This window comes from Sphaerodactylus townsendi, linkage group LG04 (genome assembly GCF_021028975.2).
Source record: "Sphaerodactylus townsendi isolate TG3544 linkage group LG04, MPM_Stown_v2.3, whole genome shotgun sequence".
NCBI lineage: Eukaryota > Metazoa > Chordata > Lepidosauria > Squamata > Sphaerodactylidae > Sphaerodactylus > Sphaerodactylus townsendi.
The window spans coordinates 7,947,693-7,971,195 of NC_059428.1; the positions used below are offsets into that span (position 1 = coordinate 7,947,693).

The window sequence follows — 23,503 nt, forward strand, 5'->3', positions numbered from 1 at the left end:
CCCCCCCCACCCCCCCCCCCCCCCACCCCCCCCCCCCCCCACCCCCCCCCCCCCCCACCCCCCCCCCCCCCCACCCCCCCCCCCCCCCACCCCCCCCCCCCCCCACCCCCCCCCCCCCCCACCCCCCCCCCCCCCCACCCCCCCCCCCCCCCACCCCCCCCCCCCCCCACCCCCCCCCCCCCCCACCCCCCCCCCCCCCCACCCCCCCCCCCCCCCACCCCCCCCCCCCCCCACCCCCCCCCCCCCCCACCCCCCCCCCCCCCCACCCCCCCCCCCCCCCACCCCCCCCCCCCCCCACCCCCCCCCCCCCCCACCCCCCCCCCCCCCCACCCCCCCCCCCCCCCACCCCCCCCCCCCCCCACCCCCCCCCCCCCCCACCCCCCCCCCCCCCCACCCCCCCCCCCCCCCACCCCCCCCCCCCCCCACCCCCCCCCCCCCCCACCCCCCCCCCCCCCCACCCCCCCCCCCCCCCACCCCCCCCCCCCCCCACCCCCCCCCCCCCCCACCCCCCCCCCCCCCCACCCCCCCCCCCCCCCACCCCCCCCCCCCCCCACCCCCCCCCCCCCCCACCCCCCCCCCCCCCCACCCCCCCCCCCCCCCACCCCCCCCCCCCCCCACCCCCCCCCCCCCCCACCCCCCCCCCCCCCCACCCCCCCCCCCCCCCACCCCCCCCCCCCCCCACCCCCCCCCCCCCCCACCCCCCCCCCCCCCCACCCCCCCCCCCCCCCACCCCCCCCCCCCCCCACCCCCCCCCCCCCCCACCCCCCCCCCCCCCCACCCCCCCCCCCCCCCACCCCCCCCCCCCCCCACCCCCCCCCCCCCCCACCCCCCCCCCCCCCCACCCCCCCCCCCCCCCACCCCCCCCCCCCCCCACCCCCCCCCCCCCCCACCCCCCCCCCCCCCCACCCCCCCCCCCCCCCACCCCCCCCCCCCCCCACCCCCCCCCCCCCCCACCCCCCCCCCCCCCCACCCCCCCCCCCCCCCACCCCCCCCCCCCCCCACCCCCCCCCCCCCCCACCCCCCCCCCCCCCCACCCCCCCCCCCCCCCACCCCCCCCCCCCCCCACCCCCCCCCCCCCCCACCCCCCCCCCCCCCCACCCCCCCCCCCCCCCACCCCCCCCCCCCCCCACCCCCCCCCCCCCCCACCCCCCCCCCCCCCCACCCCCCCCCCCCCCCACCCCCCCCCCCCCCCACCCCCCCCCCCCCCCACCCCCCCCCCCCCCCACCCCCCCCCCCCCCCACCCCCCCCCCCCCCCACCCCCCCCCCCCCCCACCCCCCCCCCCCCCCACCCCCCCCCCCCCCCACCCCCCCCCCCCCCCACCCCCCCCCCCCCCCACCCCCCCCCCCCCCCACCCCCCCCCCCCCCCACCCCCCCCCCCCCCCACCCCCCCCCCCCCCCACCCCCCCCCCCCCCCACCCCCCCCCCCCCCCACCCCCCCCCCCCCCCACCCCCCCCCCCCCCCACCCCCCCCCCCCCCCACCCCCCCCCCCCCCCACCCCCCCCCCCCCCCACCCCCCCCCCCCCCCACCCCCCCCCCCCCCCACCCCCCCCCCCCCCCACCCCCCCCCCCCCCCACCCCCCCCCCCCCCCACCCCCCCCCCCCCCCACCCCCCCCCCCCCCCACCCCCCCCCCCCCCCACCCCCCCCCCCCCCCACCCCCCCCCCCCCCCACCCCCCCCCCCCCCCACCCCCCCCCCCCCCCACCCCCCCCCCCCCCCACCCCCCCCCCCCCCCACCCCCCCCCCCCCCCACCCCCCCCCCCCCCCACCCCCCCCCCCCCCCACCCCCCCCCCCCCCCACCCCCCCCCCCCCCCACCCCCCCCCCCCCCCACCCCCCCCCCCCCCCACCCCCCCCCCCCCCCACCCCCCCCCCCCCCCACCCCCCCCCCCCCCCACCCCCCCCCCCCCCCACCCCCCCCCCCCCCCACCCCCCCCCCCCCCCACCCCCCCCCCCCCCCACCCCCCCCCCCCCCCACCCCCCCCCCCCCCCACCCCCCCCCCCCCCCACCCCCCCCCCCCCCCACCCCCCCCCCCCCCCACCCCCCCCCCCCCCCACCCCCCCCCCCCCCCACCCCCCCCCCCCCCCACCCCCCCCCCCCCCCACCCCCCCCCCCCCCCACCCCCCCCCCCCCCCACCCCCCCCCCCCCCCACCCCCCCCCCCCCCCACCCCCCCCCCCCCCCACCCCCCCCCCCCCCCACCCCCCCCCCCCCCCACCCCCCCCCCCCCCCACCCCCCCCCCCCCCCACCCCCCCCCCCCCCCACCCCCCCCCCCCCCCACCCCCCCCCCCCCCCACCCCCCCCCCCCCCCACCCCCCCCCCCCCCCACCCCCCCCCCCCCCCACCCCCCCCCCCCCCCACCCCCCCCCCCCCCCACCCCCCCCCCCCCCCACCCCCCCCCCCCCCCACCCCCCCCCCCCCCCACCCCCCCCCCCCCCCACCCCCCCCCCCCCCCACCCCCCCCCCCCCCCACCCCCCCCCCCCCCCACCCCCCCCCCCCCCCACCCCCCCCCCCCCCCACCCCCCCCCCCCCCCACCCCCCCCCCCCCCCACCCCCCCCCCCCCCCACCCCCCCCCCCCCCCACCCCCCCCCCCCCCCACCCCCCCCCCCCCCCACCCCCCCCCCCCCCCACCCCCCCCCCCCCCCACCCCCCCCCCCCCCCACCCCCCCCCCCCCCCACCCCCCCCCCCCCCCACCCCCCCCCCCCCCCACCCCCCCCCCCCCCCACCCCCCCCCCCCCCCACCCCCCCCCCCCCCCACCCCCCCCCCCCCCCACCCCCCCCCCCCCCCACCCCCCCCCCCCCCCACCCCCCCCCCCCCCCACCCCCCCCCCCCCCCACCCCCCCCCCCCCCCACCCCCCCCCCCCCCCACCCCCCCCCCCCCCCACCCCCCCCCCCCCCCACCCCCCCCCCCCCCCACCCCCCCCCCCCCCCACCCCCCCCCCCCCCCACCCCCCCCCCCCCCCACCCCCCCCCCCCCCCACCCCCCCCCCCCCCCACCCCCCCCCCCCCCCACCCCCCCCCCCCCCCACCCCCCCCCCCCCCCACCCCCCCCCCCCCCCACCCCCCCCCCCCCCCACCCCCCCCCCCCCCCACCCCCCCCCCCCCCCACCCCCCCCCCCCCCCACCCCCCCCCCCCCCCACCCCCCCCCCCCCCCACCCCCCCCCCCCCCCACCCCCCCCCCCCCCCACCCCCCCCCCCCCCCACCCCCCCCCCCCCCCACCCCCCCCCCCCCCCACCCCCCCCCCCCCCCACCCCCCCCCCCCCCCACCCCCCCCCCCCCCCACCCCCCCCCCCCCCCACCCCCCCCCCCCCCCACCCCCCCCCCCCCCCACCCCCCCCCCCCCCCACCCCCCCCCCCCCCCACCCCCCCCCCCCCCCACCCCCCCCCCCCCCCACCCCCCCCCCCCCCCACCCCCCCCCCCCCCCACCCCCCCCCCCCCCCACCCCCCCCCCCCCCCACCCCCCCCCCCCCCCACCCCCCCCCCCCCCCACCCCCCCCCCCCCCCACCCCCCCCCCCCCCCACCCCCCCCCCCCCCCACCCCCCCCCCCCCCCACCCCCCCCCCCCCCCACCCCCCCCCCCCCCCACCCCCCCCCCCCCCCACCCCCCCCCCCCCCCACCCCCCCCCCCCCCCACCCCCCCCCCCCCCCACCCCCCCCCCCCCCCACCCCCCCCCCCCCCCACCCCCCCCCCCCCCCACCCCCCCCCCCCCCCACCCCCCCCCCCCCCCACCCCCCCCCCCCCCCACCCCCCCCCCCCCCCACCCCCCCCCCCCCCCACCCCCCCCCCCCCCCACCCCCCCCCCCCCCCACCCCCCCCCCCCCCCACCCCCCCCCCCCCCCACCCCCCCCCCCCCCCACCCCCCCCCCCCCCCACCCCCCCCCCCCCCCACCCCCCCCCCCCCCCACCCCCCCCCCCCCCCACCCCCCCCCCCCCCCACCCCCCCCCCCCCCCACCCCCCCCCCCCCCCACCCCCCCCCCCCCCCACCCCCCCCCCCCCCCACCCCCCCCCCCCCCCACCCCCCCCCCCCCCCACCCCCCCCCCCCCCCACCCCCCCCCCCCCCCACCCCCCCCCCCCCCCACCCCCCCCCCCCCCCACCCCCCCCCCCCCCCACCCCCCCCCCCCCCCACCCCCCCCCCCCCCCACCCCCCCCCCCCCCCACCCCCCCCCCCCCCCACCCCCCCCCCCCCCCACCCCCCCCCCCCCCCACCCCCCCCCCCCCCCACCCCCCCCCCCCCCCACCCCCCCCCCCCCCCACCCCCCCCCCCCCCCACCCCCCCCCCCCCCCACCCCCCCCCCCCCCCACCCCCCCCCCCCCCCACCCCCCCCCCCCCCCACCCCCCCCCCCCCCCACCCCCCCCCCCCCCCACCCCCCCCCCCCCCCACCCCCCCCCCCCCCCACCCCCCCCCCCCCCCACCCCCCCCCCCCCCCACCCCCCCCCCCCCCCACCCCCCCCCCCCCCCACCCCCCCCCCCCCCCACCCCCCCCCCCCCCCACCCCCCCCCCCCCCCACCCCCCCCCCCCCCCACCCCCCCCCCCCCCCACCCCCCCCCCCCCCCACCCCCCCCCCCCCCCACCCCCCCCCCCCCCCACCCCCCCCCCCCCCCACCCCCCCCCCCCCCCACCCCCCCCCCCCCCCACCCCCCCCCCCCCCCACCCCCCCCCCCCCCCACCCCCCCCCCCCCCCACCCCCCCCCCCCCCCACCCCCCCCCCCCCCCACCCCCCCCCCCCCCCACCCCCCCCCCCCCCCACCCCCCCCCCCCCCCACCCCCCCCCCCCCCCACCCCCCCCCCCCCCCACCCCCCCCCCCCCCCACCCCCCCCCCCCCCCACCCCCCCCCCCCCCCACCCCCCCCCCCCCCCACCCCCCCCCCCCCCCACCCCCCCCCCCCCCCACCCCCCCCCCCCCCCACCCCCCCCCCCCCCCACCCCCCCCCCCCCCCACCCCCCCCCCCCCCCACCCCCCCCCCCCCCCACCCCCCCCCCCCCCCACCCCCCCCCCCCCCCACCCCCCCCCCCCCCCACCCCCCCCCCCCCCCACCCCCCCCCCCCCCCACCCCCCCCCCCCCCCACCCCCCCCCCCCCCCACCCCCCCCCCCCCCCACCCCCCCCCCCCCCCACCCCCCCCCCCCCCCACCCCCCCCCCCCCCCACCCCCCCCCCCCCCCACCCCCCCCCCCCCCCACCCCCCCCCCCCCCCACCCCCCCCCCCCCCCACCCCCCCCCCCCCCCACCCCCCCCCCCCCCCACCCCCCCCCCCCCCCACCCCCCCCCCCCCCCACCCCCCCCCCCCCCCACCCCCCCCCCCCCCCACCCCCCCCCCCCCCCACCCCCCCCCCCCCCCACCCCCCCCCCCCCCCACCCCCCCCCCCCCCCACCCCCCCCCCCCCCCACCCCCCCCCCCCCCCACCCCCCCCCCCCCCCACCCCCCCCCCCCCCCACCCCCCCCCCCCCCCACCCCCCCCCCCCCCCACCCCCCCCCCCCCCCACCCCCCCCCCCCCCCACCCCCCCCCCCCCCCACCCCCCCCCCCCCCCACCCCCCCCCCCCCCCACCCCCCCCCCCCCCCACCCCCCCCCCCCCCCACCCCCCCCCCCCCCCACCCCCCCCCCCCCCCACCCCCCCCCCCCCCCACCCCCCCCCCCCCCCACCCCCCCCCCCCCCCACCCCCCCCCCCCCCCACCCCCCCCCCCCCCCACCCCCCCCCCCCCCCACCCCCCCCCCCCCCCACCCCCCCCCCCCCCCACCCCCCCCCCCCCCCACCCCCCCCCCCCCCCACCCCCCCCCCCCCCCACCCCCCCCCCCCCCCACCCCCCCCCCCCCCCACCCCCCCCCCCCCCCACCCCCCCCCCCCCCCACCCCCCCCCCCCCCCACCCCCCCCCCCCCCCACCCCCCCCCCCCCCCACCCCCCCCCCCCCCCACCCCCCCCCCCCCCCACCCCCCCCCCCCCCCACCCCCCCCCCCCCCCACCCCCCCCCCCCCCCACCCCCCCCCCCCCCCACCCCCCCCCCCCCCCACCCCCCCCCCCCCCCACCCCCCCCCCCCCCCACCCCCCCCCCCCCCCACCCCCCCCCCCCCCCACCCCCCCCCCCCCCCACCCCCCCCCCCCCCCACCCCCCCCCCCCCCCACCCCCCCCCCCCCCCACCCCCCCCCCCCCCCACCCCCCCCCCCCCCCACCCCCCCCCCCCCCCACCCCCCCCCCCCCCCACCCCCCCCCCCCCCCACCCCCCCCCCCCCCCACCCCCCCCCCCCCCCACCCCCCCCCCCCCCCACCCCCCCCCCCCCCCACCCCCCCCCCCCCCCACCCCCCCCCCCCCCCACCCCCCCCCCCCCCCACCCCCCCCCCCCCCCACCCCCCCCCCCCCCCACCCCCCCCCCCCCCCACCCCCCCCCCCCCCCACCCCCCCCCCCCCCCACCCCCCCCCCCCCCCACCCCCCCCCCCCCCCACCCCCCCCCCCCCCCACCCCCCCCCCCCCCCACCCCCCCCCCCCCCCACCCCCCCCCCCCCCCACCCCCCCCCCCCCCCACCCCCCCCCCCCCCCACCCCCCCCCCCCCCCACCCCCCCCCCCCCCCACCCCCCCCCCCCCCCACCCCCCCCCCCCCCCACCCCCCCCCCCCCCCACCCCCCCCCCCCCCCACCCCCCCCCCCCCCCACCCCCCCCCCCCCCCACCCCCCCCCCCCCCCACCCCCCCCCCCCCCCACCCCCCCCCCCCCCCACCCCCCCCCCCCCCCACCCCCCCCCCCCCCCACCCCCCCCCCCCCCCACCCCCCCCCCCCCCCACCCCCCCCCCCCCCCACCCCCCCCCCCCCCCACCCCCCCCCCCCCCCACCCCCCCCCCCCCCCACCCCCCCCCCCCCCCACCCCCCCCCCCCCCCACCCCCCCCCCCCCCCACCCCCCCCCCCCCCCACCCCCCCCCCCCCCCACCCCCCCCCCCCCCCACCCCCCCCCCCCCCCACCCCCCCCCCCCCCCACCCCCCCCCCCCCCCACCCCCCCCCCCCCCCACCCCCCCCCCCCCCCACCCCCCCCCCCCCCCACCCCCCCCCCCCCCCACCCCCCCCCCCCCCCACCCCCCCCCCCCCCCACCCCCCCCCCCCCCCACCCCCCCCCCCCCCCACCCCCCCCCCCCCCCACCCCCCCCCCCCCCCACCCCCCCCCCCCCCCACCCCCCCCCCCCCCCACCCCCCCCCCCCCCCACCCCCCCCCCCCCCCACCCCCCCCCCCCCCCACCCCCCCCCCCCCCCACCCCCCCCCCCCCCCACCCCCCCCCCCCCCCACCCCCCCCCCCCCCCACCCCCCCCCCCCCCCACCCCCCCCCCCCCCCACCCCCCCCCCCCCCCACCCCCCCCCCCCCCCACCCCCCCCCCCCCCCACCCCCCCCCCCCCCCACCCCCCCCCCCCCCCACCCCCCCCCCCCCCCACCCCCCCCCCCCCCCACCCCCCCCCCCCCCCACCCCCCCCCCCCCCCACCCCCCCCCCCCCCCACCCCCCCCCCCCCCCACCCCCCCCCCCCCCCACCCCCCCCCCCCCCCACCCCCCCCCCCCCCCACCCCCCCCCCCCCCCACCCCCCCCCCCCCCCACCCCCCCCCCCCCCCACCCCCCCCCCCCCCCACCCCCCCCCCCCCCCACCCCCCCCCCCCCCCACCCCCCCCCCCCCCCACCCCCCCCCCCCCCCACCCCCCCCCCCCCCCACCCCCCCCCCCCCCCACCCCCCCCCCCCCCCACCCCCCCCCCCCCCCACCCCCCCCCCCCCCCACCCCCCCCCCCCCCCACCCCCCCCCCCCCCCACCCCCCCCCCCCCCCACCCCCCCCCCCCCCCACCCCCCCCCCCCCCCACCCCCCCCCCCCCCCACCCCCCCCCCCCCCCACCCCCCCCCCCCCCCACCCCCCCCCCCCCCCACCCCCCCCCCCCCCCACCCCCCCCCCCCCCCACCCCCCCCCCCCCCCACCCCCCCCCCCCCCCACCCCCCCCCCCCCCCACCCCCCCCCCCCCCCACCCCCCCCCCCCCCCACCCCCCCCCCCCCCCACCCCCCCCCCCCCCCACCCCCCCCCCCCCCCACCCCCCCCCCCCCCCACCCCCCCCCCCCCCCACCCCCCCCCCCCCCCACCCCCCCCCCCCCCCACCCCCCCCCCCCCCCACCCCCCCCCCCCCCCACCCCCCCCCCCCCCCACCCCCCCCCCCCCCCACCCCCCCCCCCCCCCACCCCCCCCCCCCCCCACCCCCCCCCCCCCCCACCCCCCCCCCCCCCCACCCCCCCCCCCCCCCACCCCCCCCCCCCCCCACCCCCCCCCCCCCCCACCCCCCCCCCCCCCCACCCCCCCCCCCCCCCACCCCCCCCCCCCCCCACCCCCCCCCCCCCCCACCCCCCCCCCCCCCCACCCCCCCCCCCCCCCACCCCCCCCCCCCCCCACCCCCCCCCCCCCCCACCCCCCCCCCCCCCCACCCCCCCCCCCCCCCACCCCCCCCCCCCCCCACCCCCCCCCCCCCCCACCCCCCCCCCCCCCCACCCCCCCCCCCCCCCACCCCCCCCCCCCCCCACCCCCCCCCCCCCCCACCCCCCCCCCCCCCCACCCCCCCCCCCCCCCACCCCCCCCCCCCCCCACCCCCCCCCCCCCCCACCCCCCCCCCCCCCCACCCCCCCCCCCCCCCACCCCCCCCCCCCCCCACCCCCCCCCCCCCCCACCCCCCCCCCCCCCCACCCCCCCCCCCCCCCACCCCCCCCCCCCCCCACCCCCCCCCCCCCCCACCCCCCCCCCCCCCCACCCCCCCCCCCCCCCACCCCCCCCCCCCCCCACCCCCCCCCCCCCCCACCCCCCCCCCCCCCCACCCCCCCCCCCCCCCACCCCCCCCCCCCCCCACCCCCCCCCCCCCCCACCCCCCCCCCCCCCCACCCCCCCCCCCCCCCACCCCCCCCCCCCCCCACCCCCCCCCCCCCCCACCCCCCCCCCCCCCCACCCCCCCCCCCCCCCACCCCCCCCCCCCCCCACCCCCCCCCCCCCCCACCCCCCCCCCCCCCCACCCCCCCCCCCCCCCACCCCCCCCCCCCCCCACCCCCCCCCCCCCCCACCCCCCCCCCCCCCCACCCCCCCCCCCCCCCACCCCCCCCCCCCCCCACCCCCCCCCCCCCCCACCCCCCCCCCCCCCCACCCCCCCCCCCCCCCACCCCCCCCCCCCCCCACCCCCCCCCCCCCCCACCCCCCCCCCCCCCCACCCCCCCCCCCCCCCACCCCCCCCCCCCCCCACCCCCCCCCCCCCCCACCCCCCCCCCCCCCCACCCCCCCCCCCCCCCACCCCCCCCCCCCCCCACCCCCCCCCCCCCCCACCCCCCCCCCCCCCCACCCCCCCCCCCCCCCACCCCCCCCCCCCCCCACCCCCCCCCCCCCCCACCCCCCCCCCCCCCCACCCCCCCCCCCCCCCACCCCCCCCCCCCCCCACCCCCCCCCCCCCCCACCCCCCCCCCCCCCCACCCCCCCCCCCCCCCACCCCCCCCCCCCCCCACCCCCCCCCCCCCCCACCCCCCCCCCCCCCCACCCCCCCCCCCCCCCACCCCCCCCCCCCCCCACCCCCCCCCCCCCCCACCCCCCCCCCCCCCCACCCCCCCCCCCCCCCACCCCCCCCCCCCCCCACCCCCCCCCCCCCCCACCCCCCCCCCCCCCCACCCCCCCCCCCCCCCACCCCCCCCCCCCCCCACCCCCCCCCCCCCCCACCCCCCCCCCCCCCCACCCCCCCCCCCCCCCACCCCCCCCCCCCCCCACCCCCCCCCCCCCCCACCCCCCCCCCCCCCCACCCCCCCCCCCCCCCACCCCCCCCCCCCCCCACCCCCCCCCCCCCCCACCCCCCCCCCCCCCCACCCCCCCCCCCCCCCACCCCCCCCCCCCCCCACCCCCCCCCCCCCCCACCCCCCCCCCCCCCCACCCCCCCCCCCCCCCACCCCCCCCCCCCCCCACCCCCCCCCCCCCCCACCCCCCCCCCCCCCCACCCCCCCCCCCCCCCACCCCCCCCCCCCCCCACCCCCCCCCCCCCCCACCCCCCCCCCCCCCCACCCCCCCCCCCCCCCACCCCCCCCCCCCCCCACCCCCCCCCCCCCCCACCCCCCCCCCCCCCCACCCCCCCCCCCCCCCACCCCCCCCCCCCCCCACCCCCCCCCCCCCCCACCCCCCCCCCCCCCCACCCCCCCCCCCCCCCACCCCCCCCCCCCCCCACCCCCCCCCCCCCCCACCCCCCCCCCCCCCCACCCCCCCCCCCCCCCACCCCCCCCCCCCCCCACCCCCCCCCCCCCCCACCCCCCCCCCCCCCCACCCCCCCCCCCCCCCACCCCCCCCCCCCCCCACCCCCCCCCCCCCCCACCCCCCCCCCCCCCCACCCCCCCCCCCCCCCACCCCCCCCCCCCCCCACCCCCCCCCCCCCCCACCCCCCCCCCCCCCCACCCCCCCCCCCCCCCACCCCCCCCCCCCCCCACCCCCCCCCCCCCCCACCCCCCCCCCCCCCCACCCCCCCCCCCCCCCACCCCCCCCCCCCCCCACCCCCCCCCCCCCCCACCCCCCCCCCCCCCCACCCCCCCCCCCCCCCACCCCCCCCCCCCCCCACCCCCCCCCCCCCCCACCCCCCCCCCCCCCCACCCCCCCCCCCCCCCACCCCCCCCCCCCCCCACCCCCCCCCCCCCCCACCCCCCCCCCCCCCCACCCCCCCCCCCCCCCACCCCCCCCCCCCCCCACCCCCCCCCCCCCCCACCCCCCCCCCCCCCCACCCCCCCCCCCCCCCACCCCCCCCCCCCCCCACCCCCCCCCCCCCCCACCCCCCCCCCCCCCCACCCCCCCCCCCCCCCACCCCCCCCCCCCCCCACCCCCCCCCCCCCCCACCCCCCCCCCCCCCCACCCCCCCCCCCCCCCACCCCCCCCCCCCCCCACCCCCCCCCCCCCCCACCCCCCCCCCCCCCCACCCCCCCCCCCCCCCACCCCCCCCCCCCCCCACCCCCCCCCCCCCCCACCCCCCCCCCCCCCCACCCCCCCCCCCCCCCACCCCCCCCCCCCCCCACCCCCCCCCCCCCCCACCCCCCCCCCCCCCCACCCCCCCCCCCCCCCACCCCCCCCCCCCCCCACCCCCCCCCCCCCCCACCCCCCCCCCCCCCCACCCCCCCCCCCCCCCACCCCCCCCCCCCCCCACCCCCCCCCCCCCCCACCCCCCCCCCCCCCCACCCCCCCCCCCCCCCACCCCCCCCCCCCCCCACCCCCCCCCCCCCCCACCCCCCCCCCCCCCCACCCCCCCCCCCCCCCACCCCCCCCCCCCCCCACCCCCCCCCCCCCCCACCCCCCCCCCCCCCCACCCCCCCCCCCCCCCACCCCCCCCCCCCCCCACCCCCCCCCCCCCCCACCCCCCCCCCCCCCCACCCCCCCCCCCCCCCACCCCCCCCCCCCCCCACCCCCCCCCCCCCCCACCCCCCCCCCCCCCCACCCCCCCCCCCCCCCACCCCCCCCCCCCCCCACCCCCCCCCCCCCCCACCCCCCCCCCCCCCCACCCCCCCCCCCCCCCACCCCCCCCCCCCCCCACCCCCCCCCCCCCCCACCCCCCCCCCCCCCCACCCCCCCCCCCCCCCACCCCCCCCCCCCCCCACCCCCCCCCCCCCCCACCCCCCCCCCCCCCCACCCCCCCCCCCCCCCACCCCCCCCCCCCCCCACCCCCCCCCCCCCCCACCCCCCCCCCCCCCCACCCCCCCCCCCCCCCACCCCCCCCCCCCCCCACCCCCCCCCCCCCCCACCCCCCCCCCCCCCCACCCCCCCCCCCCCCCACCCCCCCCCCCCCCCACCCCCCCCCCCCCCCACCCCCCCCCCCCCCCACCCCCCCCCCCCCCCACCCCCCCCCCCCCCCACCCCCCCCCCCCCCCACCCCCCCCCCCCCCCACCCCCCCCCCCCCCCACCCCCCCCCCCCCCCACCCCCCCCCCCCCCCACCCCCCCCCCCCCCCACCCCCCCCCCCCCCCACCCCCCCCCCCCCCCACCCCCCCCCCCCCCCACCCCCCCCCCCCCCCACCCCCCCCCCCCCCCACCCCCCCCCCCCCCCACCCCCCCCCCCCCCCACCCCCCCCCCCCCCCACCCCCCCCCCCCCCCACCCCCCCCCCCCCCCACCCCCCCCCCCCCCCACCCCCCCCCCCCCCCACCCCCCCCCCCCCCCACCCCCCCCCCCCCCCACCCCCCCCCCCCCCCACCCCCCCCCCCCCCCACCCCCCCCCCCCCCCACCCCCCCCCCCCCCCACCCCCCCCCCCCCCCACCCCCCCCCCCCCCCACCCCCCCCCCCCCCCACCCCCCCCCCCCCCCACCCCCCCCCCCCCCCACCCCCCCCCCCCCCCACCCCCCCCCCCCCCCACCCCCCCCCCACCCAACTCCCCCCCCCCCCCAACCCCACCCCCCCCCATCCCCCCCCCCCCCCACCCCCGCCCCCCCCCCCCCCCCCCCCCCCACCCCCCCCCCCCCCCCCCCCCCCCCCCCCCCAATGGCGAACCTATGGCACTCCAGATATCCATGGACTACAATTCCCATTATTCCCTGCCAGCATGCTGGCAGGGAATGATGGGAATTGTAGTCCATGGATATCTGGAGTGCCATAGGTTCGCCATCACAGAGTTAGGTCATACCCCCAAAGGGTAAGAGAGACTGATAGAGGAGTCAGAAATGAATTATTCCATTTCTGATCTTGCTGCTTAATAAAGGTGAAATTATGTTTTATTTCATTATAAGTTAGATAGGAACAAGTTGTACTAGGTAGAATGTAGGAATCAAAGTTGTATTCTGTATTTGTATCTGTATGGAACCTCCTTTGCCCAAGGCAGGAATCCACCCCTGCTCCACCTGGGCACGACCCTTTCATTTGCAAAAACCGTGAATGGACGTTTGACAAAAGGGACCCTGGAAGAAGCACCTCCATCTGCTTAATCCCACCAGCAGGCAGATTAGGGTGCCGTCGTCGTTAGGTTTTGTTTCCTGGTCCCGAGCACCCAAAGGACTCTTTTGTGTTTTTCCCGCCTGTGCCTACGTCGTCGCCTCGCCCTGCTTCTGCCGTGAAATTCAAGAAGGGACTGCCCTCTGGACTCTGATTGGTTCCTATGTATTTGTGAATAAATGATTGTAGGTTGTCCTGTACCCTCCCGGATTCCTGGGTGGGAGACTGTGTATAAAAGTCGTTGTAAAGCTGCGAGGGAAGTTGCAGTTGCCGTGGTGTGGAGGTGCTGACACGTAGGTCAGCATCTCAATAAACTCATTTTTTTATTTTCACTATTCTCGCTGTGTCGGGTCCTGTTTCTGTTCCTCTGCGCTGCCGAGAGCTGGCGGATCTGGGAGAATAAAAGTTACCCAGGCAGCGCGGTAGCAAGACCAACTGAGGTTATAAGAACCTAAGCAAGAGCCTGCTGGATCAGACCTGAATCCATCTAGTCCAGCTCTCTGCTACTCGCAGTGGCCCACCAGGTGCCTTTGGGAGCTCACGTGCAGGAGGTGAAAGCAATGGCCTTCTGCTGCTGCTGCTGCTCCTGAGCACCTGGTCTGCTAAGGCATTTGCAATCTCATCAAGGAGGATCAAGATTGGTAGCCAGAGATCGACTTCTCCTCCATAAATCTGTCCAAGCCCCTTTTAAAGCTATCCAGGTTAGTGGCTGTGGCAGCATATTCCAGAATAATCATCTTGGGCTCTTAGTTTGCCGAAGATCACAGGCTGCCCTTTCTGAGGCCAGAACTCCACAGTCTTTTTGCACAAGATCCACTGAGATCCTCCCGTAATTGGGACCTGCTGCAGCTGCTCCCACTGGTTTGTTTGTTTTCTTTCCCCAGAAGTATTTTGGGCAGCCCCCCCCCCCCCGCCTTCCTGAGAAAAACACTTTCATGGACTCTCCCTTGTTCAGGCACAGTCTCCGTCTGCAGTTGGGGAAATCAAATCAGGGTCACGGTGCGCAGTGCGGCAAAGTCAGGTAAGCACACAAACTGTTTGAAATACGAAGGGGACTTTTTTGGGGGTGGGGGTTTCTTGGACTGACATCAGGAGCATGGAAAATCCTGAACGATGCAGGACCACTCCTCAGCTACAATACAGTGATGAAGAGAAAGATAGATAGATAAATAGTTTAATACGGCCAAAGGCCAGCAAAGACAAAACAAAACAACAGCACACATCCACAACAGCAAATTACAACAATTAGATGAAGAGAAAGCGTTCGCCGTTTGGACCTGAAGGATCTCCCCTTCCCACCGCATCCTGCATTTTGCTTCCAGAAACGTTTGCACGTTACAATTCCTTCCTGACTCTGCCGTCCCTTGCAATGCAGGACTGTTCAGTAAAAACATTTTTTGGGGAAAAAAACTTTTGTAGCCTGGCTGCCCCTTCTGGTGGGTATCCGGGCAGCAAAAGGAAACGGAGTGGTTTGTTATAGATATCTTTGGTTAAATGTCGTGTTTCTGAGGCCTCTTCCTGTAACTGGTTCCCCTGAATATGACAACGTCTTCATGTCAATCTCGTCACTTTGACCTCCACTGATTTATTAATGTTTTTACCAATGCACGTGGTCAGGAAGCTGTGCAGATCTCAGTGGCAGATCTCTATGAGCTGGATCTGCCTGGCTTTGGTGCCAATAGACTGCCCAGTTTATGCTAGATTGGATTCGCCCCTTAAGGAGCTGCATGGCATAGTGGTTAAGTGCTTGCACTGCCACTCACACAGTCAGGAGTTTGAGCCCCCTGTGGGTCAGATATCCTGGCAGCTGGCTCATGGTCGACTCAGCCAGCCAGCCATTTCTTGGTCGGTGAGTACCTAGTGTAACCTCAGCTTGTGGGTTCTGTGGGGCAGAACTTGGAATGAGTTTGCAACAACAATTTTTAAAAACAAAAGGGTTTACTTTCTTAACACATAACATTAACCATCAGCATTTAACATCACACTTCAAGGTCCTGTTCAGGTTGCATTTTCAAGTCCTTATATTTACAGTCTTCTGATACTGCCAAGTCCAATTCTTCTTTGCAAGTGGGCTGGCTCCTGAAGACTCCAAGGGCTTGGTGAACCGGATTCAACATGATGAAGGTTTCCAGGAGAACTCTCACCCATTGCAACCACAAAAAGAAGCCCTGAAACAATAAACTCCAACATTTACAACATAGCAAAAATAAACAACCACCTTCCCACTAGTCCCCAACAACATTGCAGTCACCTTAACAAGGTGTTAAGGGCTTATACAAACCAAGGTCCGAGTCTGGTAGCCTCGTCTCCTCCAAACCACATGAGCTCTGCAGCCTTCTGCTGCTTTGAGTCTCCATCCCTTTCTGGGTCAACCCATTCTGAGCATGGGGGTTACACTTGCACTGCCACTCGCACAGTCAGGAGTTTGAGTCCCCTGTGGGTCAGATATCCTGGCAGCTGGCTCATGGTCAACTCAGTCATCCATCCATTTCTTGGTCAGTAAATGAGTACCTAGCTCATAGCTAGGGGGTAAAGAATAGCCAGGGAAAGCAATGGCAAACTGCCCCACAAAAAGGCTTGCCTATAAAATCACTGCTCACCCCATAGATTAAGGGAAGGGTTTTTTCCTTTGCATTTACTCTGTAAGTAAATGCGCTCTAAGAACGTGATGTCCTATTTTGTTATAGTTTGATATATATATTTTATGTACACAAATTTTTTAATTTAAAAATAATAATAAGAATAACAATTAATTTTGAATGTTTCTTTTAAATACATTAACACTTTTTATATTTGAAATTAGGAAATAGATATGTAACAGATTAATTAATCTCAGAATTAAGCTTAAAGACAGATTGAAAGGGTTAAATACAAATGTATAAAGCACTTAGGAATGCAACAATACTATTGAAGTTGATCAAAGAATTTATCCATTAAGGAAGGATTAATGAATAATCAAAGGAAAATTACTCCTGAAGTACAGCAAGGAAGTCTTTTAATTTTGTTGTATAAAATGAGAGTTATAATAGATATTTGTGTGGTATTGTAACCAAATATGGTATAAATTTTTGTTACATATCTGTGTAAACCACCTCTTCTTTTTTAACATTTCAATAAATTTTATTAAAAAAAAATAAAATCACTGCTCACAGTGGTACCCCAGGGTTGAACACGACTGAAGGGGAAACTTTACTTAGCCCCTTAAAGGCCAATAAGATATTGGAGGTATCCGCTTTTGATGGTCAAAGCTCCCTTCATCAGACACAAGCCGGAATGAGAATCCCTGAGTCCTTATACCTTCCTACTTTTTATCTTGTTGGTCTCTTAGGTGCTGCTGGACTTCAATGCAGTTCAGCTCCCAACATGGGCTACCTGTGGTGGGCATTGGGGCAGCCAAAGGAAACAGATTGGTTTTAAAGGAACAGACCAACGGGCTACCCTCTGAAAGTATAAGAACGTAAGAACATAAGAACAAGCCAGCTGGTTCAGACCAGAGTCCATCTAGTCCAGCTCTCTGCTACTCGCAGTGGCCCACCAGGTGCCTTTGGGAGCTCACGTGCAGGGTGTGAAAGCAATGGCCTGCTGCGGCTGTTGCTCCCGAGCACCTGGTCTGCTAAGGCATTTGCAATCTCAGATCAAGGAGGATCAAGATTGGTAGCCATAAATCAACTTCTCCCTCCATAAATCTGACCAAGCCCCCTTTAAAGCTATCCAGGTGAGCGGCCATCACCACCTCCTGTGGCAGCATATTCCAAACACCAATCACACGTTGCGTGAAGAAGTGTTTCCTTTTATTAGTCCTAATTCTTCCCCCCAGCATTTTCAATGGATGCCCCCTGGTTCTAGTATTGTGAGAAAGAGAGAACAATTTCTCTCTATCAACATTGCATAATTTTATAGACTTCAATCATATCCCCCCTCATCTTCACGGAAGGCATCAATTTATGCCATATTCATACAGGATGGACTCGGAAAACTTCACTTTTAATGCAAAGGTGGTGAGTGTGAAAGCAAAGGGGAAAGAGTGTACAGACCCACAAGTATAAATAGTGGGGGAGGGGGCTGACGAACGGTGGCAACTTTTCCTGTCGGACTTCTATGTCTGCTAAGATGATGGTGGATATTTTACATAATATCGTTGTAGAAGGATGATGTCCACCCTCAGCCTCAACATCAGTATTGTGAACCACCAAATCTTTGTCCTCGTGGGCATCCCTGGCATGGAGGAGGAGAACTCTTGGATGGCCTTCCCTCTCTGTCTGCTCTACATCCTGACTCTCTTTGGAAATGTGCTCATTCTCTTTGTTATCAAGACAGATCGGAGCCTTCACGAGCCCATGTACCTCTTCCTCTCCCTCCTCGCCTGCTCGGACTTGGGTGCCACTTTGTGCACCATGCCCACGATGCTGGGTGTTTACTGGTTTGGCTTCAAAGAGATCTCCTTCAATGCCTGCATCGTTCAGATGTTCTTCATCCACCTGTTCCAATGGACAGAGTCTGGCATCCTGGTGGCAATGGCTTTGGACCGATCCGTTGCCATCAAAAACCCTCTGAGATACACTTCGCTTCTCTCAAATACAGTAATCGGAAAAATCGGACTAGCCATATTGGCAAGAGGTTTCTGTGTCTGTTTCCCTGCCCCGTTCCTTATCAAACGACTCCCCTTCTGCGGGTCCAACATGCTATCTCACTCCTATTGTCTCCACCAGGATATCATGCATTTGGCCTGTGCAGACACTACAGTCAATATGTTGTATGGTTTGATTATAGTCATTTGTACATTATGTTTGGATGTCGCGATCATTCTAGTTTCTTATGCCCTGATCCTGAAGACCGTGCTGAGCGTTGCCTCCCGTGAAGAACGTTCCAGGTCTTTGAACACCTGTGTCTCCCATATCTGCGCCATCTTGATTTTTTATATGCCAATGGTTGGTGCCAGTGTAGTTCATCGGGTTGGACGGCACCTGTCTCCCATGGTTCACATGATGATGGCCAACATCTACATTGCGGTCCCACCTGTTCTTAATCCCATTGTTTACAGTGTGAAAACAAAACAAATTCGACAAAGGATCTGCAAAATGTTCCAGCAAAACAAAATCAGGAGCTGATATTTCTCCACTGGGACAACTGTGATAAAAGGGAAGTCACGATAAAAGCATTGCAATGAAAGCAAATACTAAAACAAGAAGAACTTATGTAAAATCTCTCAATGGTGTTTGGAATTAGTTAAATCCAAAGTAGAGTTCAAATGAAAAGGTTTGTATTGATAATAAGCTTGGGGAAATATCTATATTTCCATTGATCCGGCATTGTAGGGGTTAAAATCAGAGGTGGGATCCAGCAGGTTCTCACAGGTTCCCGAGAGTAGGTTACTCATTATTTGTGTGTGCCGAGAGGGGGTTACTAATTGGTGATTTTGCCACGTGATTTTTGCCTTAGTTACGACCCTCCTCTCAGCAGTAGCGTGCAGAACTTGAAGCAGTCTAGCAGGAGGTGCACCGGTGTGCGTGGCAGCCTGCGCCTGCGTGCATTCGTTTCCCGCCCAAGGACCGGCGCAGCAGCTGCGTCTTGCCACAGCCCCTCCCAGGAATGCCCCGCCCCTGGAATTCCTGGCCACGCCCCCATCATGCCCTGCCCAGCCCCATTGGCACTATGCCACAGTTTGAATCCCACCACCATGGGAACCTGTTACTAACATTTTTGGATCCCACCACTGGTTAAAATATTGCACTGCGAGCACCGGGGCCTGGCCTATCTCTCTTAGCCTATTCTACCCCACAGGGTTGTTCTGAGGGTTCTGGTCTTGCTCCTACCACAATCTATCTACTTATGGGTAAATTAGAAAATGTGATTTGTAACAAACCACAGCTGCGTGTAATGAGCAGCTTGGAATGGATTTAAGTTACAGAAATGGTCTTTTGCAATATTGAGGTCTGGATGTGAGGCATGCAGTTCTTGGACATGAAAGTGAGTAATTTTGGATACACGTAAGTATGGCACAATAGTCTATAATTTATGAGCTTCGTTATATTTGTATAGTCTCGCAGATATAGTGCAATTATGGCATGATACTGAAGAAGACTCTGCAAAACATCCACAACGCTGAAGGCTTATTAGAAATCAGCCGGCAGCCACATGTGGATGTCTTGTTTTTCATGCTTCTTTGAGACCTTCTACAAACATTTATGTGCATCTTTCCAAGGCACCGCAGCCTCCTTCATGATCCCTGTTATAATTTCTGCATCCATTTGATGCATAACAGCCTTTTTTTCAAGTTCTGCAAGAGGTTCTGCATTTACTATTACATATAACAGATGAATGACCAAACACGGAAGGAAGTTCGCTTTCCTTTTAACAACTAAACAAGGAAGGACATGCAAGTTGTTTTGGCACATTGCTTAGATAACCTGGTTAATCTCATTGAGAGCACTGCCACCTTATTAGGCCCCTTCCGCACATGCAGAATAATGCACTTTCAACCCACTTTGCAGCTGGATTTTACTGTGCGGAATGGAAAAATCCACTTGCAAACAACTGTGAAAGTGGATTGAAAGTGCGTTATTCTGCATGTGCGGAAGGGGCTTTAGACAACTGTAGACAATTGTAACAAATGTATATTTAATGTGGTTTCTATATGGTTTTTGTATTACATGTTTGGTGTATGTTTGTACACATATCACTTTTAGATATTTTTTTACACCACTTACTCTATTTTTCTGTCTTTTCTGTCTCCTCATTTTGTAGGCTACCATCAAGAATAAAATTCCAAAAACTATTTTATTTCCCCTTTTATTTTATTCTTTTTTTGCTAGCGTGTACAAGATGTAAGGCAAATGGATAGCATTTGCACTGCTAAGGAAAATCAGGGGGGAGTTCCAATATTTCACTGAACCAGAATAAGAGTGTATTTATAACTGGTAGGTAACTTCAAGGTTCCAAACAAATTATTTACAGAAATTAAAATAAAATCTAACTGAGGCACCAACTACTTTAAATAACTTCCAGTCAGCATAAAGTCATTCTGACCCCTTTCACTGTTACAATAAAACTATGTCACCCTTTGGCACACTCAGCAGTGGCGTAGGAGGTTAAGAGCGCATGTATCTAATCTGGAGGAACCGGGTTTGATTCCCAGCTCTGCTGCCTGAGCTGTGGAGGCTTATCTGGGGAATTCAGATTAGCCTGTACACTCCCACACACGCCAGCTGGGTGACCTTGGGCTAGTCACAGCTTCTCGGAGCTCTCTCAGCCCCACCTACCTCACAGGGTGTTTGTTGTGAGGGGGGAAGGACAAGGAGATTCTTCTTCTTCTTCATACAGTTTCTGTCCTTTTCTGACAGACTCCAATTCTTCCTCAGAGAGTTCTGACACTCTAACTCTGACAGTTTCTGTATTCCTCACAGATTAATACATCTCAAACTTACTTCAGTTTGGGGTGTTGTGGGTTTTCTGGGTTGTATGGCCGTGTTCCAGTAGCATTTTCTCCTGACGCTTCACCTGCATCTAGATCCTCTGAAGCTGCCAGCCACAGATGCAGGCGAAACGTCAGGAGAAAATGCTCTTGGAACACGGCCATACAACCCGGAAAACCCACAACACCCTAGTGATTCCAGCTGTGAAAGCCTTCGACAATACATTAACTTCAATTTCCCCCTCTCTCTTTGTAAAAACCCACACCTAAGATTCCTCTCACACAGCTTCAACAACCCCCCCCCCCCCACACACACAGAGAACTCTCTCGGATGAAAAATAAAGTGGAATTAAGAAATGATCTATTATTATGGGAATAATTGATGATGAAAAAAATAGATATACAATATATAAATATGTACAAAACGTTGATTAGAGCAATACATGCAGTGATAGCGCTTGGATGGAAAGATTAAAAAAAATGGACGATTCAGAAATGGTTGGAATATATATGGGAACAAGCGACATTAGACATTTTTGAAATATTATCAAAGAATAAAACATGGCAAGAAAAACAGAATGAAATAATGAAGATATGGACAAGTTATGAGAATTGGATGAAGGAGACGGGAGTCAAAGAAGACATATGGACAAGAAGACAACAACGAATGAACTTACTGCTGTTTGGTTAAAGAAAAGTAAAACATGATATTAGGGGAGGGTGGGAGGAAAAAAAGGGAAAATGTATTGTTTGGAAATTATATCAGAAAGATGTAAATAGAACGATTATTTCAAACTATACAATAAAAATATTTTTAAAAAACACAGATCTCTCTCTCTGGCTTCACCCCTTTTATAATCTTTCTTCTTGCCCCTGCCCCACCTGCCCCGGCACCCCTCACCAAACTCAAACACAGCTCATGTGCCTTTTTAATGGTCATTCCCCTCCTATTCAGCACTCAGTTTAAAGACACACAAACCTACAATCATTTCAACCCAACCTTAAAATCGTTACAGTGACCCTATGAATCCCTGTCTTCCAAATGTCCTTTTGTGAACAGCCTTGCTGAGGTTTTGCACACCGAAGGTAGCCGAGGCCTCCTTCCTTGAGGCCGTCCATCTCTTGGCGGCTCCTCCTCTTTCCAACTTTTCCTAGCGTTATTGTCTTTTCCAATGACTCTTCTTGCCTTCTCGTGACGTGACCGAAGTCTGGCCCTTTGAACTAGTAGGCGCTGTGCCCTTCTAAATCTATTTATTTATTTGCTTTCAATTTATTTATTTAATTTACTTGTTTATTTATTCGGTTTCTATCTTGGCCGTTTCCCGACCAAGGTTGGGTTTAGAATTACACTGTAAGGTTTCTAAAATTGTAGATGGGGTGAAAAGAAACATGTTTTCTTTCTCTTTCCCAATAGAAAAAGCCACCCATTGGTGGGATTCAAATGATTTAACAACTGGTTGTTTACAAGCACCATTTTAACAACCGGTTCTGCCGAAGAGGTGCGAACAGGCTGAATCCCACCACTGTGGCTGCCCATATGGGGGGTGGGAGTGGGGGTGGAAAACTCAGATTTTGCACCGGGCTACATTTTCCCTAGGTACCCCTCTGACTGGGAACTGCTGATGTAGAGGGGAAACGAGTGCTTATCTGTTTATCTCCACAAGCACTTCACAGTGAAACAAACAGTGTGTAGCTACTTCCTTCCTGCCTCTGTGTCACTCCTTTTCAATTACATTTTCTGCTTGCTTTAAAAAAAAAAACCCACCTATACTCTTTTCACAAGTTCTCAGTCCCGCTGGCAGCCCCGTAAAACAAAATACTGGCCGGGGTGGGGATTTTTTTGTCTTTCAGAACCCGGAGCTCCGTCTTTATTTCATTTGCATTGCAGGTTAAAAGGTTACTACAGCAAGGCCCCGTTAGGCTTGTGATACCACCGCCAAAAGGAAGTCACAGATATCACTTGGATTGTCCTCAGACATGGGGGACACCCCCCCCCCCCCACGAGGCCACAAAAGAAGCAGATTTGATTCCCCTCTCCTCCACATGAGTGGCAGACTCTAATCTGGAGAACTGGGTTTGATTCCCTACTCCTCCATGTGAAGCCTGCTGGGTGACCTTGGATTTATCATAGTTCTCTCCAAATTCCCTCAGCCCCACCTACCTCACAAGGTGCTTGTACTTCCGTTCTGGTTTCTTTCTTTATTACGGTCACTGGACAAACAGAGAGGCTGATGTCCTTAGGATAGTGGTGGCGAACCTTTGGCACTCCAGATGTTATGGACTACAATTCCCATCAGCCCCTGCCAGCATGGCCAATTGGCCATGCTGGCAGGGGCTGATGGGAATTGTAGTCCATAACATCTGGAGTGCCAAAGGTTCGCCACCACGGCCTTAGGAGGAGGGGTGATACAGGCTCTGGGCTTTTTTGATCGACTGAAATATGCAGCGACTAGGATTGTGGGTGTCTGTGATATTCCAGTTCTAGAGGACATGGGGTAGGAATTTGCCTTGCTCTTTCCTCCCAATGCTCTGTCCCGTTGTGCTAACTTTTCCCATGTAATCTGCCTTCTGTTGCTGGCCTGCTGCTCTTGAGCCCTCGTCCCTTGTCCAGGCAAATTTCCCCCCAGGTTCTCCTGTGGACCCTGAAGCTTTACCTTCCTTGTTCCACCAAATGTCCTCGTCTTGTGAATCTGCCTCTTCCTCGTCCTGCTGTTCTTCAAGCTTGTTAGCTTCAGTAAGGTTTGGATCAGGGGCAGCCACATTAGGCTGCTGTAGGACGGCTGGCCTCCACTCGGGCCAGAGTCTTTACGGCTCTGGCCCCTGCCTGGTGGAACACTCTCCCTCCAACTGTCCGGGCCCTGCGGGACCTTGGGGACTTCCGCAGGGCCTGTAAGACCGAGTTGTTCCACCGGGCGTTTGGAGAGGCCAGGCGCTGAGTGCCCCCCCCCCTAGGTTGGAATCCCAATATTAATGGGATCCATTATTAAGATCTATGGGTCCCTCATACCATTGGGACCATTACCCCCTCCTGCTAAAGGGATTAGGTTCAGGTGGGACGCCATCTTGATATATTATAACTGCTGTTTTTATTATAACTTATGGTTGCTTATGATGTTTTTATGTGATTTTATGTTGTACACCG

General features: G+C 70.8%; 1 protein-coding gene across 1 annotated transcript; it reads left to right on the forward strand.

The window, feature by feature from the left end:
• Positions 1–17,098: 17,098 nt before the first annotated feature.
• Positions 17,099–18,058, forward strand: LOC125431223 (olfactory receptor 51H1-like). Its single transcript, XM_048493983.1, has one exon. The coding sequence runs from the start codon at positions 17,099–17,101 to the stop codon at positions 18,056–18,058; it is 960 nt and encodes a 319-aa protein (XP_048349940.1).
• Positions 18,059–23,503: the final 5,445 nt, after the last annotated feature.

Coding starts and splice junctions, on each gene's coding strand:
- LOC125431223 (XM_048493983.1), top strand. CDS start 17,099: ATGATGTCCACCCTCAGCCTCAACATCAGTATTGTGAACCACCAAATC.